The 16,112-nt window shown below is 43.0% G+C and overlaps 1 protein-coding gene across 2 annotated transcripts in view; it reads left to right on the top strand.

Moving 5' to 3' along the window:
* The first annotated feature begins 1,308 nt into the window (after positions 1-1,308).
* Positions 1,309-16,112, top strand: part of AMPD3 (adenosine monophosphate deaminase 3) — a 29,055-nt gene continuing 14,251 nt past the window's right edge. Inside the window, exons 1-6 of one of the 2 annotated variants that reach the window (XM_072337045.1) lie at positions 1,309-1,604; positions 4,196-4,421; positions 6,701-6,896; positions 7,375-7,540; positions 9,561-9,780; positions 12,198-12,327. In XM_072337045.1, the coding sequence (XP_072193146.1) occupies positions 4,201-4,421; positions 6,701-6,896; positions 7,375-7,540; positions 9,561-9,780; positions 12,198-12,327 (933 nt within the window). In that variant the 5' untranslated portion in view covers positions 1,309-1,604; positions 4,196-4,200. Of the gene's footprint in view, positions 1,605-1,783; positions 2,046-4,195; positions 4,422-6,700; positions 6,897-7,374; positions 7,541-9,560; positions 9,781-12,197; positions 12,328-16,112 lie in introns of those variants that run through there. The other variant, XM_072337044.1, reaches the window with a different exon arrangement.

The raw sequence follows: 16,112 nt of genomic DNA, 5'->3' as shown, positions 1-16,112 counted from the left end.
CCTTAGAGCAGGAACAAAATCAAGAGTGCAGGCAGGACCCACTTGCCAAGCTGAGAAGAGGAATCCAAGAAGCCATGAGATATCTAAGGCCAGCAGGCAGGGAGGGCACCATTACGATTAGAGGGTCCCTAAGGACTGCCAGGCTGCCCTGAGATGGGGAGCAGCTCAGTCTGGGCAAATGAAGGCAAGTGACTAGGAGAGAGAGGAGGGCAACCGGAGGAAGGAAACAGGACAAACGCACCAGCAATCAAGGGGTGTACAGAATGACCAACAACAACAGGTGTCTGTTATTCATACATCACATGGGCAGGACAACCATGAGTCAGAGGCACAGAAACTTACAGTATGTAGTTTCCTGGGCGGCAGATGGCTTGTCTGGCTGTAGCCTGGCAGCAGCTAATGAAGACATCCAGTTATTGCTGGAGAAACATTCACACGCAGCATAAGCCTTTTTCCAAGAGACAACAGTTTTCAGTATCATTAACTTGAAATCTGTCTTATCCTTTTGGATGGCTGACTCGCTTGCAACTGCACAGGATTGATACCTCTATGTTTCATACGTGGGCGTTATTTGTAGCCTCGAAGCCTGTTTTGTTTCATTTGCAAGTCTGTTGACAGGTGGGTACAATCACGCTGACACCTGTTGATGCTGGTATAAGACTCAGAAGACCCGGTGTTTGCAGCTCAAACTTTGCACACTCATTTTCCTTCCATTTTTTCCCCAGCTGTGTGAGGTGACGAATATCTCAGGAGCGTGAGGTTCACAGACAGGGCATTTCCTTGTTTGCCAGGCTGGGAGCACAGGGCGGGGGCAGCCACAGAACTGCCTGATCCCTGAGGTGTTGGGGCACCTGACTTCCCCTGCTTGGCACCTCACCCTGAGAATCTCGCTCCCCAGTTCCTCTATTGCCACTGCTTGCCAGCGCTGGAAAGATACTTCTTTATTTAAATGCCCACACGCTGTAATCCAAATGTATCATAAACATCCCCGCACCACTCAGCTCTGGGACTTAGTATCACATGAATCAGGGACAAATTATTTTACACATTGAAGTCCTTGTTCCTGCCGACTCATGTTTTTTCTGACCCTCGGTTATTTGTCTTGGGCTCATTAAGCCTATTTTTTAATTACCTCATAATGTACACGGCACTTGAACCTCGCCTGTGCCCTGAAGGACGGGTGCTGTGGAAGCGTTTCCGACGGGTGTATGCGGGCAGCAGACGTACTTATGGAGGGCGGGCCGCCTTCTCTCGACCCCAACTTTTCCCCGTGAAAGCGCTTTTGGAAGCGGTAGGAAAGAAGCACGTGGGGAGGCGGCCGGCACGGGGTACGGCGGAGGAGAGCTGAGGTGGGCCGCCCCGGGAGCTCCCTCCCCCGGCTGCGGGAAGCCATGTGACGGCGTGACTTCTGCCTTGAAGCCAGACGAGGGAAGCGGCGGCGCGGAAATTTTCCTCCGCTCTCTGAGGTCGCGACAGGGCGGGCAGGGATCGCCCCGGCACCTCCCGTCTCCTCAGGTCCAGCCGCGGGACGAGTGACGCCGGACGGAGCGGCGACCACCTTCGTGCCCCTGACAGAGCCGCGCCGGGCGCGAGCTCCTCCTGAGGTACGGACAAGTTGCGCAAGGCGACCGTTACCGGCTTCCCGCGCCCGGCGCCCCTCGGTGGCCCGGCCCGGCCCAGGGCGGCTCCTTAGGCCTGGCACGGCGCCTCAACGCCCCGTTGCGCTGCTCGGCGCGCTCCTTCCGCCCGCGGCCCCACCTGCTGCGGAGCCGCCCCGCCGCGATGCTGCCATCCAGAAGGCAGCGGGGCGCCCTGGCGGGGTGCCGCGGGATCTGGGGGTGCGGCTGTCATATAGGGCCGGGGCGGGGCGGTGGGGGCAGGTGGTACTGCGGTAGCGGGCGGCCAAATGCGACACAGGGGAGCGGTGGCTGCGGCTGCAGCGTCGGGCGGGAGCGGCTCCTCCCTCTGCTCCCCGTCGCCGCCGGCTCCTGAGCGAGCTTCCCCGGCCGGGGCCGTGCCTGGCATGGAGTTCCCCGGGGAGCTGGGTAAGTGCCGCGGCGGGGCGGAGCGCCGTGCCGGTGACCTTGGCCGTGCGGAGGGCTCGTGCGGTGGCTGCGCCCGGTGCGGTACTGCTCCGCCGGGCGGGAGGCCGGGGCTCGGCGCTGTGCTAATGGCCTGCGTTCGTTACGGATTCTTGTCCGTTAAACTCCTCATCAGTAATTGCATTTTTAAATAACTATTCCATCGTGTTTGATGCAACGCGTTTTAGGGGAAATAGCTTCCTCTTCTTCTACAGTGAGCTGAGGAGCGGCCCGTGTTTCCTGTCTGAGGGAGGGCTGTAGGACAGCACAGCGCTGCTGCTCACTCGGTGCCATCCGCACCCATCCCGCAGCACGGGCACAATAAGGTGCCATTCCCCGATGCTCACCTTGGGCAAAGAACTGCGCTTTGGCAGTGGGACGCTGCATGTAGGAGCCCTAATTTGTTCCCATTTGGGATGGTGTGGTTTGCATGAGGTGCCACACAACTGTTCTGGGTCTGATAAACACCTTCTATGGCCAAACCATGCCATGACCCGGCAGTAATGAGGTTGACATCTCCTTCCTGAGCGCTCTGTGCCTTGGACTTTCCTTTGCTTGAATGAAGAACAGCAGAGGAAAGGAAAACACAAACCCAACAAAAACCCAGCACTGGCCTCCACAGAAGACTGTGCTCATGTTACTGTCGTGACCTAAGAGAGGGTTCCTCTTGCAATGCACTTAATGCTGCATTTTTGTTTCTGATGACAGTTTTTCAAGAAGAAGTTAATTTATGCTGGGATATAGTTGCTCAGCCAATGATAAACCCTTAGGAATGGGATTTTTCCTGTCCCAGCTCGTACTGAAAATACAGTAATTGCTGATTTCGCAGCAGACACTTTCCAGTCTTGACTCAGACCCTTAACGTGCATACTGTGGTTGAATTACTCAATGAAAATACTGGTTGTACTTTGGCTGAAGAGGGCCAAAAAGTCTCCGTTGCTGGCAGCTGGATGTCAGTCACTGCTGCTGACAGCTGTGCTTGTTGAGGTCAGTGGAAAGACTCCTATGGCTTTTTTTGAGGTTTGAAGCAGAGAAACTGAATTTGAGTTTGGATGCTTCAAGACATTTTGGTGCATTGTCATCAAATTATTCAGCTGAGCAAGAATTTTTGTTTGTTACGTAGCAGTACGTAATTTAGGAAGTCTCAATACTAATTTCCAAACAAATACGTGGCAAGAAGAAAGACTGTATTGAGTCAGATCCACAGTTCTTTCAAGTCTGAAGTTTTCCCACTGGGCTCAAAGTTTGTTTAAAAATAAAATAAATTGGAGTAGAAAATAATGTAGGTGATCACTAAATTGCTGAGTTACTGTCCAGCGCTTCTCTCAGCACCTCTTAATACCATGTTTGTTTTTGAAATAAAAGGGAAAGTGCTTGAAAGGCAACTGTGAGAACAGGTGGACATGAACTGGAATCTTTCAGGCTGAACACAACAGGATCACATGTCAAAAGGATCACGTATCAACAGATGAAACTTGTGGCATGCCTTTGGAAATACTGCAGTGGGCCTGCTGAGTTGTGCCTTGAGTGGTTAACAACAGCCATGCCTCTATGGATATTTAGCATGTGTCTTGTCAGTTAAATGAATACCGCCTTATAAAGCATGTCTGTGTTTTTGTGACCAAAAAGGATTCTGCAGTGCCAGTTTTGGACCTAACTTATGAAGAGAAGGCTTCCAGAAGATCTATTAGTGGCCTTCCAGTACTTCCAGTGGCTCTACAAAGGTAGATGAGGAGGGACTCTTATCAGGGAGAGAAGTGACAGGAGAAGAATGTCAGAGTTCTAATCTAAAAGAGGGTAGGTTTAGGTTAGGGATTAAGTAAAAAGCTGTGGGTGCCCCATTCCTGGAGGTACTGAAGGTGGGGCTTGATGCAGCCCTGGAATGCCCAGTCTGGGTGGGGGCAACCAGCCTGCAGCCGAGGGCTGCAACTAGATGATCTGTAAGGTCCCTTTCAACCCAACCCATCTGATGACTGTCATTTTTTTGCAGCTAGCCTTTAATTTCAATTGGCACGCTACAAAAAAAAAAAAAAAAAAAAAAAAAAAAAAGTTTCTCGCACTTCTTCTTTCTACTTATAAGTTACTTAAAAATATCACTTTGTCTTCCTTATTAGCTGAGATGCCCAGACAGTTCCCAAAACTGAACATATCCGAAGTTGATGAGCAAGTGCGACTTCTAGCAGAGAAGGTATTTGCTAAAGTCCTCCGAGAAGAAGACAGCAAAGATGCCTTGTCACTATTCACTGTGCCTGAAGACTGCCCTATTGGGCAGAAAGAGGCCAAGGAAAGGGAACTTCAGAAGGAACTGGCAGAACAACAGTCTGTGGAAACAGCAAAAAGGTTTGTTCAGTAGCTTTCTTAGAGGGAAACAGCTTTTAAATGAGTTGGAGTTAATTTTGAAAGAGGTGGCAAACAACGTTCTGTCTGTTGTTACCTCAGGAGAAGGGTGAAAAGGTACCAGGGGTACCTGTGTGCTATCCTGTGCTATGCAGGTGGTGTGGGGATGGGTCCCAGGGAGCTCGGACTGGTGGGGTCATCTCCTCCGCTGTGTTTCCAGCAACAGCATAGATGGTGCTCATCAGAGCTTGACAGGCAGCTTAGCTGGGTGGAAGTGAACAAAACTTACTCATTCTTTAACATGAGAAAGAGTCACAACATTTAAAAAAAACACAAAACAACCCACAAAACATTTTCCTCAAACACAAAAGTTTCATTCAGAAAAATGGAAAACTTTAACCAACAGGCAGCGACAGTGGTATGGTTCTTCTTTTTGTCTCTGTAAAAACAGATGAAAGTAAAGTTTTGGTATTAAACATCAAGGGAGAAAGTGAAAACCAAGAGTGGCATAATGAGGTTATTCATAGGTGTCCTTAACTCCCAGAGATAAAGCCTAGCCCTTATCAGGCATAAAAGTGCCTATTTCGAGTTTGCTACCTTTATTTCCCTAGTTCAGCATACCATTGGCTTGATTAGATTAATGGGTAAACCAAGCTTGATTTGGTTTATGATTTTCTTCAGAGAGAGAGTGAGCCGTACCTGGCGTCAGGCTGTCCCAGTGTCTTCAGTCTTTAGTGGACTAGTTGGACTTAATTGTTAAGAGTCGCATGAGCTCAGCAGCAGTCTGACACCAAATGGCTTGGGTGTGTACAGACTCATCAGACAGCACGCAAACAAGGAGGGCTTTGAAACTGATAGCTAAAAATGTACCCTGTTAGCTCCAGACCATCAGTTGGGCAGCACTTGGCATCATCCTTCTGGAAGAGAAGGGAGAAGAGCTAGTTTAGTTGAATTAAGGTATGATACACAGACAGTGTTGGCTTAGACTCTAGGTTTTGAGTTGTGCAAGTGGGGTTCCCAAATCTAGATGTTATTCAGACACCTCTCTGGTATATTTTTCTTCCTGAAATAATAAATTTCACTTTTAATATGCAGAAATTGCTTTACAGAAATAGGTTTCATCAAACTCTGTTTCTGTGCCTGAAGTTCTATACAAACCTAACTGTGGGAAATGTGTTGCTTATGTGTGAGAACAGAATAAGTGTTTGTCCCTGTCCTGCTGGACTGGAGTGTACTTAGACAGTTACACGAGGAAAGATTCTGTTGCTTTCAGTTGCAGTTGAATCAATGTTACCTTTCAAGAATTTAATACAGATTTCAGAGATGGCTGCAAGTACTTGTGAGGATGGAATTTGGTCATAGGGTGGTGTTCATACCACCAGTGTACATGGAATGTCACAGAGCTAACGCACAGAAAAAGAAAGTGATATCATGGACAGTTTATCTTATCAATTTGTTATATGAGTATTTAAACTGAGAATGGAAAATTAATTAAATCTTCAGAAATAATTCAGACCAAGTTACTTCACTGAAAATAAGAAGCAGCATTCTTCTTCAGCTTTTTTGTCTAAGGTATATATTTGTTGTAATTTGGCTGAGAGAGAGCAAAAGCTTTTGAATCTGGGGGGGGTTATGCATTTACCACCTCAAGAGGAGGAATGGACTTGCATATCAAAGCCATTCTATGTTATTACACTGGTAAGCAGTGTTAGACTTCTGCTTGAAGGTCCTCAAACACTGCCCATGGAATAACTGTATCCTTTTTTTTTTCTTAAATGTTTAACTGAATGAGTATATCTGAAATGTTGGTGCATACTGTTGTTGGACAGATAGATGAGATTTTAAATCCTGAATGTTTTGGGATGAATAAAAACTTGGTGTAATAGCATGATAACTTATAACTTACCCAATGTCACACTGACTTAGTTTTTTTTCTCTTCTAATTCAAATTCTGTTTTTACTGTAAGTAAAGCAGCCTTGCTTCCTTTCTACACAGTGACTTGCTGATACTGAATTTGTAAGAAGTGAAACAAAACAAATCCCAGTGGTTTTCTAAGTAAATTAACTATGGCATATTGTATTTGTACTACAATTGTACATAGAAAATATAGCGCAAAATGTCAAAAGCATAAATATTTTGTGGCCAGCATTTTCCTCATGGTGTAAGAGATTTCATCTTGTAAATGTTTTTAGGAGCTGTTTTCTCTCCTGTAATCTGTTCTCCAAAGTACTTACTGCTTTATACTGTGGCTCATTTAACGCTTTATACCACAAATTCCTAGGAAGAAAAGTTTCAAGATGATTCGATCTCAGTCTTTGTCATTACAAATTCCGTCTCAGGATTGGAAAGCACCATCAGCTGTTCCTACTCTGTCTCCTACAACACCAGTTCTTCAAAGTGCTTTCCTGCCAGTCCAGCTGCCATACGATGTACCGGAGTTTCAGAGAGTTTCAATTAGTGGTGACTACTGTGCAGGGGTAAGAAACTGTTTTTTTTGTTTTTTCTCTACTGTAACTCAGGCAAAGAATCCCAAACCACAACTGACAAAAGTATTTCCATTGTAAAATGACAGCACCATCAGGGTTCTCTGAGCAAGCTGAGAAATGCTCTGTGAGCAGATTGTTTTGTAGAACACTTGAAGGCGTTGTTGTTTCACATTGCTTATACGTTTTTCCACAAAAGCTGAATTGGTAAATAGATCCAAGCACAATCAGGCATTGAATACGTAGGCAATGCACGCACAGAATTTCTCTCCTACCACATATGTTTTTCATTTTGTCTTTGGATTCTGCCTCTGTCAGTGGCTTCCTGAAACAGGTAAGATCAGGCCACATACATCAGTGCTGCTGGAAATCCAGTCTCCTTGCTACTGGCATGGGTCTAGTTTGTGACCAAGACCACCATTTTATTGGTCAGTATTAATCTAGCTTTTTTTTATTTTTATTTTTTTTCCAGGTTACAGTTGATGATTATGAGCAAGCTGCCAAGAGTCTGGTGAAAGCTCTTCTCATTCGAGAAAAGTATTCCCGCCTTGCCTACCATCGCTTCCCAAGAACGACATCCCAGTATTTGTGTAGCATGCAACAGGAAAAGTGGAAGGTTGAAGATGAAGTGTGTCCACGTGAGTATCTTTGTTCTTTTCAAAGAATAGAGAATTAAACCCACATACTGCTGTAATCAAAGGTGAGTTGTGTTTTTGTGATGATCGCTTCTGAGTATATTTGCCTTTGGAATTTATTCTGTTAGTGGTGGAGAATAACTGATGGACTTGAGCTATAAAGCCTGTATTTAATCTGCAAGCTTGAAACTGCTAAAACCTTACTGGACAATCGTTGACTTTTTTCCAGTAAAGGAGATGGTATGTAGTGCACATGTGTTCCTCCAGAAAAGAAGATGCGTGGATGGGGCTTCAAGTGAAAAGCCATTCCTTTTGATCTTGGCGTACTCAAATAAAATGGATGATGAGCTCATCCACATTGGAAATTAAAGCATGATACAGACAGGCCAGTTAGCAAGCCCTGAGTCAGTAATTTCACATATGTGGCACACTTGCCAAGTCAAGTTTGGAAGCTGTATCGTCACATTTATGGGGCAGTCTGCCTGGGTTAATAAACTGTGATCTCTTAATAGGGCCTACTAGGTTGGACATACGCACCACTATTTAAGTCACAAATAATATTTGTCACTTTGGTGGGGTGAGTCAGGAAAGCTTTGCTTGTACATTAAGCAGTGTGCATTTTTGGGTTAGCCTGTGTAGAGCAACCCTTGTCCTTACATATTTGCCACTATAGGCACATCCATGCTACTGATCATGTATTCTCAGCCATGAAGTGATATTTTAAATCATATAAAAATCAATTACCCTGTAATTCAGTGGTTGGAAGAAGAGGGAATAAAAATACTTTCAAACATGCATCATACAAAAAGAATGTTAGGGACAGTACACTGTATATTCAAGACAAAAAAGATATCCTGGAACAGCTGCTATGGGGAAATATTTCCAAGCTATTATTAGGTTAAAAAGTTCTTTACAGTTATGATTTTAAACTCAGAATATTACTAATAGAACTTCTTCTCACAGTGTCTTAATTTGCACAAGTTAGAGCTGGATAGTTTGGAATATATTTGTACAGTATCAGTTTATATCAGGCATTCATGTGCTCTGGGTGGATAAAAGTGGATAATTACTTTTTGGTCTTGATTTATTTGAACAGGTAAAAGGATTGAACCCAGGGATATAGTTGAGTTGACATAAATACATAGCTGAGATTTATTTTACTTATAGAATAAGGGATTACAAAACTGTACTGAGAAAATCCTGACAGCTTCTGCTACTTTCTGATTCTACATATCAGAAGGCCAAGGAGAAAACTACAGTTGTGTTGTACTGTCTCTTTTTTTGTCTTTTTGGTTCTGTGCAAAACCTATTGTACATAAAAGTAAGGCATTCTGTTTGAAATAAACAAAAACGCCATGATCAGAGTGAGAAGTCCTCTCACTCTTAAATTATTTCTGGCTTTCCACTGAGTGAAGTATATTCATTAATGATTGTGAGAAAGAGAAGGTGACCATGCTATGTATGCACTAGTCTATATCACTGGGTTAAGAGAAGGGCAGTCTGTTCTTCTCAGGCTAATGTTTCAATATGAGAACAGCTGAATTACTGTGCGCTTAAATATAAACTTCCAAAATTACTATGGTGAGTCAGAATGTAAAAACAAACAAAACAAACAATGTATGTGGGTGTGAAGTCAACAGCTGTTAGACTGGTCAAAAAATCTCAACTACACTTTCAACTGTCCCCACGGAAACACTTCTGGAAACTTAATTTGAAACTTATATCACCCTATATTAATAAAGAATACTATTAAATCTATTTCTGTATTGGTTTGGAGAACTCTAATAATAGAAATAAAACATCTGAATAAAGGTTATCACTTCAGTAGCTTAGAGACAGCAATTCAATATGAGCCAGTCAGAACAGAACTGTAACAACAAACCTTCTATACTGACCAAAAATACGATCTTAATGCACGTATTAAGATCTGCTAAAAATGAAACATAAAAGCAGAAAGTCCTCTTCCCAATTATTCAGCCTTTTGTGTAAGTTAATCGTAAATATCATGTAAATGTATTTCCAGATTTTCATTCACCCCCAGAAGAAAATGAAGATCCTTACAATCTTGATGATGCTCCAGACAACTTGAATTATGTTGTCAAGATAAGAGGTGGCATTCCATATGTTTATGATAACAAAGAAATGATGGAAGTCAATGAGCCTCGGAGTCTGCCCTACCCTGACCTGGAGACCTATACCCTTGACTTGAGCCACGTTCTTGCTCTAATTGCAGATGGTCCAACGTACGTTTTCTGTTTTATTTCTTCTCTGCCCCTTCGGGCTGCTGGTTCCCTTCAGTTTAATACTTTTAATTTCTGTCACAGAATCATAGATTTGCTTAGGTTGGAAAAGACTTTAATGATCATTAAGTCCAACCCAGCCTAATCATACTACCCTAATTCTAACAACCATCTACTAAGTCATGTCTCTAAGCACCACATTAAAACAGTTTTTAAACACATTCAGGGATGATGACTCAACCACCTTCCTGGGGACCCTATTCCACTGCTTAACCACCCCTTCTGTAAAGGTTTTCCTGCTATCCAACCTAAACCTCACCTGGCTGAACTTGAGGCCATTTCCTCATCCTGTCACCAGCAAGAGCAGACCAACCCTGCTCTTGCTTTGAGTACCTTTCAGATATTGGCAGAGAGCAATAATGTCTCCCCTCAGCCTCCTCTTTCCCCATTCTTAACAGCCCCCGTTCCTTCAGTCACTCCTTGTAGGGCATATTCTTCAAGCCCTTCACAAGCCTTGTTGCCCTGCTCCCGCATCTCAGTGTCCTTTCTGTACTGAAGTGCCCAAAACTGAACACAGTACTCACTCACCAATGCTGAGTATGGGGGTAGGATGACTTCCCTAGTCCTGCTCAGCACACCATTCCTGATAAAAGCCAGGATGCCATTGGCCTTCTTGGCCACCTGGGCACACTGCTGTCTCATATTCAGCTGACTGTTCATCAGCACACCAAGGTCCTTTTCCGTCAGGCAGCTTTTCAGTCACTTCTCTCCAAGCCTGTAGGGTTGCCTGGGGTTGTTGTGACCAAAATGCAGGACCGGACGCTTGGCCATATTGAAACTTTTTTCCCCCATTGCAGGTTTTGTCTGACACACACAGAGTAATCTACCTGCCTTCTGCTGGCAAAGCAGCTGATTTGAACAGAACTGTCCCATTCCTCAGGCACTTAGTAAAGAGGAAAAGCCTGTGCTCTTGCCATTATTATCCTGCTAGCTTGAGCATAATTCTTTACAGTCTGCAATAGGTAAATGCATTACTAAATTCAGTGTACTGTATTCCAAGAGGGAAGGAAAACTAAAGGTCAAGGAGGAAAAACTCAGACTTACTGAAAACTCTTATTTCTGCAGCATTTGTTTACAGTATTTATAAGGAAGCCAAAAGAAAGGACAACTTTGGTAGAACATGTTAGAAAGCTCAGCAGCACTGTGAATGCAGGAGCAATCTTTTGCTCCTTTTGCTTCTTCCGATTAAGTGGTTGCATGCTGATTCACTCTCTCAGATAAGTATATACAAAAGATAATGAAAGTCTTTCCTGTTGCATAAGCTTTTCATAGTCTATATAATTTCCTTGTTTGCTGTCATTTTTGTCTGTCCAACATGGACCTGCTTGGAGATCAAGAATTGATTGTTCTTTAACCTTCGCTGTGCTTAAAGTAGTAAAATCTCACCCCTTGCTTCTCGGATTTCCAGTTCTTTTGAATAATAGTATAACCCACAAATGCTATGAATTGGACTTTCTGACACATTATGGGATTTGTATTCTGCTGGGGAGGGACTACCAATAATGAAGCAGAGAAAAGAAGGTTATTACATTAATAGCACTATCAAAATGATGTAGATTTGATAAGAGTTGACAGATGGTGAAGAGAAAAAAACACAGTGTTTGTTAGATAGAGAATGAAAAACGTAACACGAGATGAAAGAGAAGCTGGAAGAGTAGGAGGAGTAGGCAAGCAGGAATAAAAAAAGCAGTTTTTTTTTTTTTTAGAAGAGCACTTGAAAGTATTAGGGGGGAAAAAGGAAAAAGCAATATAACTACATAACAGATGTGTTTCTAAAGCACCAGAAATGAAATGATATTAGATTTCACTTGGCTTCTTATATTCACACTGAAAAGCAAACAGAAACTTGGAAATAAAAGTCTTATTTTGATAGTGACGTGTATACAGAGTGTTTCCATTATATACAAGGTGACCTGCTCTATTGGATGTAGAATCATAGAACCAGAGAATGGTATGGGTTGAAAGGGACATTTATGATCATCTAGTTTCAACCCCCTGCTAACTGGACAACTTAAAGTACATAACAGCATGGTTAAGTAGTTACAGAATTGTTGGAATTGGAAGGGACTCCTAAAGGCCATCTAGTCCAACTCCCCTACAGTGAGCAGGGACACCCACAGCTAGGTCAGGTGCTCAGCACCTGGTTCTGTTTCATTAGAGGTTTTCCTAACAACTTTGGTCTTAAATAAGACTGGATATTAATTGAAGTATTTGTTAACTAGTAGGAAAAGAAGCAATCATTTGTCTTAGATTTCATAGAAGAATATGATCTGTTTTTACTCAAAAACTTCCAAGTTCCATCTGAACTTGATACACAAAGTAGTTCCAAGTCCCAATAACTGTTGTATTTTCTTCTGCAGAAAGACATACTGCCATCGCCGGCTGAACTTTTTAGAGTCTAAATTTAGTCTGCATGAGATGTTAAACGAAATGTCTGAGTTTAAAGAACTGAAGAGTAATCCCCATCGAGACTTCTATAACGTGAGAAAGGTAGGTGTGGAAAGGACTGGAGGTGTGGCATTGTTTCCAGCAGGAATGCCAACCGTTTGGCTTTTTTGTGCATGAGGCATAGAAGAGATGCACAGAGTTGTGTGTGTATGCCACTGGATTGAATGACAGTATTTTTACTGCCTGGGAACACGGGGAAAGTTGCCTGAATAGAAGTGGGTTAAATTAGTTGTGCTAAACTCTTTGGTTTACTTTTTCTGAATCACAAGGGCTTAACTGTACACAGATCATTCTTAGGAGTGAAACTATTGATCAAATTATGCTCATGTGGATTGTGAATAAAAACATCCATGTGGAGTCTTAATTCAGTTGGATCAGTTCATTTACAGATGGCTCAAGTGCATTTTGTTGCTTTCATGCACAGAAATAGACTGCAGGTGGAACAACTGCTTCTATTTTGAATAGAAATTTATCTTAGAATTGAAAATACAGATGTGTTTAAATACCCATTCAACAACAAAAATCTTGCAAACTGAACTGGTTTAATCAATAAGTGCAAAAAAGAAAAGCTGATTTTGTTCCATTCTGAGCTGCACCTGAGATGCACTAGAATGTAATTAATAGGCAGGTAGGGGAATCAAGGAGGTAGTTTCATTTCTTGAGACACAACCAAGGGAGCTTCATTCCCTCAAGAGCACAGCACTGTTATGCTGCTTAGTTTGCTTCCCTTTCTTTGTTTCAAAAGGAAGCTACTAGAGAAAAACATTTCCATACTTGAGATTTCTTCACAAGGCAGTAATTTTTTGCTGGTGTTTCTAATTGTTTCAGGTCTATTTTGCATTGCATCTTTGTGCAAAGATGATGTGCTTGGTTTGTAACTGTGGAGTTTGGGTTAATGACACTTCTATCTTGCTACGTTTTGATTTCCTAGTGCATCAGAAAGTCAGCTTGGCCTTTCCCAGTAGCATTCTGGCTGCTCAATGTTTGCTACTGTTGTAGCAATAACTATCAAACACAGCAAAGCAAACCTGTTTGTCCCTCACAAAGCTCAAAGCAGATGGGTTGTTAGATAACTTTGAGTGAATTTTGTACTTTTACCTGTTAATCATATGGATGGAAGGATTTATTAGCTAGCTAATTCATTCAAATGGTTCTCAAGAAGCCAAGATTCAATTCTGAATTTGACAGCAGGTTTCTTGTATAACCCTGGCCAAGATAGGTATCTGTGCTGCACTCAGATAACACGCTTGTCTAGCTGATTGAGGTGTTAATAATAAAAATCATTGTGACTGAGTATGATGGACAAGTGTGGATCAGATAACAGCCTAGACAGTCACACCACAGCTGGACTTAACAGGACTGCACTTGCTCAGTTCAGTTTAAAAAAAAAAAATTGCTCAATGTCTCCGGGCATATAATTGCTTTCCATTTACCTACTAGTGAGTAAGGCAGTTTACAAATGAATTAATGGTGTTCAAAAGCACAAAATGTATACCGCTTCCTCTTTGGCAATATCCTAATTCAAGAAAGGAGGAACAGATTCGTTCTCCTGTGACAGAGAGCTGTCCTGCTAATTACTGCTTATAAAATTCTTGCTGCAGAGTTAATCTTGCTTAATCCCTTAAGTCATTACAAAGCAATTTCTATGGCAAGTAAACTGCAATGTAGGCAGAGTTTCTATAAACTCCAAAATAAACTCATTTTCCTAATGTCTTGCTAACCAGAGTTGATTCTGTGGATGTGTAGCTCACTGGAAGTGCTTCTTCAACAGTAACAATATCAAGTAATGGATCTTACAGTGTGAAAGACACTGCTGGGCCAGTATTTTCAGGATCTCTCTCTTTTAGTCAGTCCTATGCAATGAATACCCATAAAGAAAGCAAGAGATGATATTCACCTCCCAAAAGAGCTGAAGTTGTCTATCACATCCCTCAGGCACTAGTGTGGAAATGCTGGTGCGATCTTTTTGCATATATAACAAAGCTAAAGTGTCTAATGGAAAGTGCCAAAATTAAAACAGACATGAATATAGTGGCGAAGTCAATCAGTGAACAGATATCACAGTATTTAGGGAGCTGGCCAGCATTATTTGCTGACAGTTTGAATGCACTGTTATATTCCCTTGACCATTGCCAATGTGCCATCAACCCTTTTTTTTTTTTTTCCTGGTTTAATGAGAATTCTCTTCCATTGAGCTCAGCAAGTTCATAAATTCCGAGATAAAGTTCAGTTTAAGTAAGTGAAGTGCATGCATACATCTGGATTTGATCAGATTGCAACCAGAGAGATGTTTTCCACTGATCAAGCTGGAACTGGAAAATTACCCTTTAATAACCAAACAAATATTTCTGTACCCAGACAGGAGTCCACAGTTGGTAGGACAGTGGCTGGCTCCACTTGGCTCTCCAGAGGCGGACAACCGGCTGTGCAGGAGTAGGCTAACTTTAGAGAAAACTCTGGAGCTGGCTATTAGCAAGGCCCTCCTACACTGTGCAGCTGATGCATAGCAAAGTGCAGCCACACTGACTTGCCACAGAACTCTTGAGTCACCTGCACTGAGGGTAAAATGAAGTAGTGAGTTTAGCTCCACAGCACACCAACTCAGAACTGATTGTTAGCCCTTGTGTAGTGGAAATGAATCTACAAAGCAGGATTAACAGATGCCTGCCTTTTAGACATACAATTAAAAGCCTGGTGAGTGAACAGACAACCTATATCATAACTTGCCTGAACCTTGATTCATTCATGGATTGCTTTTTTGTTTGTTTTCAATAACTACTTTCTGACTTTGGTCATGATAGTCTATTTCAACATACAAGCTAAAAGTTACAGCAAATAGGTGTACAGTTGGAATAATGCAGGAAAACTACAATTAGAATAATACACAAGAATAGCTGTAAATAGATAGTCAGAGGTTATCTATGGGAAAAACTCACCAACTCTGAGGCCTTCAGTCATGATGGAAAATGTTGAATCTTGCCAGCAGAACTCCACAGAGGAACAATCTCCAGAAAGAAATGCTGCCTTGGTGGTGGTCAGCCCTTAAATGAAATCTAGGAGAGGTGGAGTCAAGCTCCACCCCTTCCAGGAGCACAGCTTTTACCTTCACCTGTGCTCCCACAGCTGACCCGATACTTGCTTCAAATGGTTTAATCAGAGGTTCAGGCTGTGATTACCAGTTTCCCAGACACTCCACCCCTTTACAGTGTGAACCAATGATTAGGTGAGCTTTTCCTTATTACAGAGATCCAATGCGATGCTTATACAATTTCCTATCACAATATATGTTGACATAATTTGAGTGATGACTGATGAAAGTTCACGATCTTCCGTGGGCCAGTGCTTGATAGGTGTTACTGGAGACAAGCAGTCATGAGGTGCGATTCTATTAGTGTTTCATCAGTCCCATGTGGATCATCTCCCAGTGGTCCTAGAAGCTCAAAGACTCAGGGAGAGTAATACAGATGTTTCAAAGGCACTAGGAGGAGAAGGTCCGTCCTCCAGGGCAAGATACAGGCCGTATTCTTATCTTGGGTCAATACTTCAGCCTGTACTGGATCATGCCCTGGTCACCAATACTGTACCCTTTGGCCAGATATCTGTGGTTGCATAACTATATCTGGCACCAAAGGAGGCATCTTGATTTGCCATAGGGACGTGATGGGCGTTCCTTTGGCAATAAAGATCGGAGTACTGACCACAATGTCAGTAGGCCATGTACCTATCACCTAGGGGGCTACTGAACCTCCCACCTCCAACAATCTCCCCCAAGGTGCAAGTAGGCCACACCACTTGAGTCCTACCTGCACCTTCCAGGGCCACTTTAT

The sequence above is a fragment of the Excalfactoria chinensis genome, chromosome 5, assembly GCF_039878825.1.
Source record: "Excalfactoria chinensis isolate bCotChi1 chromosome 5, bCotChi1.hap2, whole genome shotgun sequence".
In the NCBI taxonomy this organism is placed as follows: domain Eukaryota; kingdom Metazoa; phylum Chordata; class Aves; order Galliformes; family Phasianidae; genus Excalfactoria; species Excalfactoria chinensis.
The sequence above is the reverse complement of the archived record's forward strand: the minus strand, read 5'-3'. Positions and strand labels throughout refer to the sequence as shown.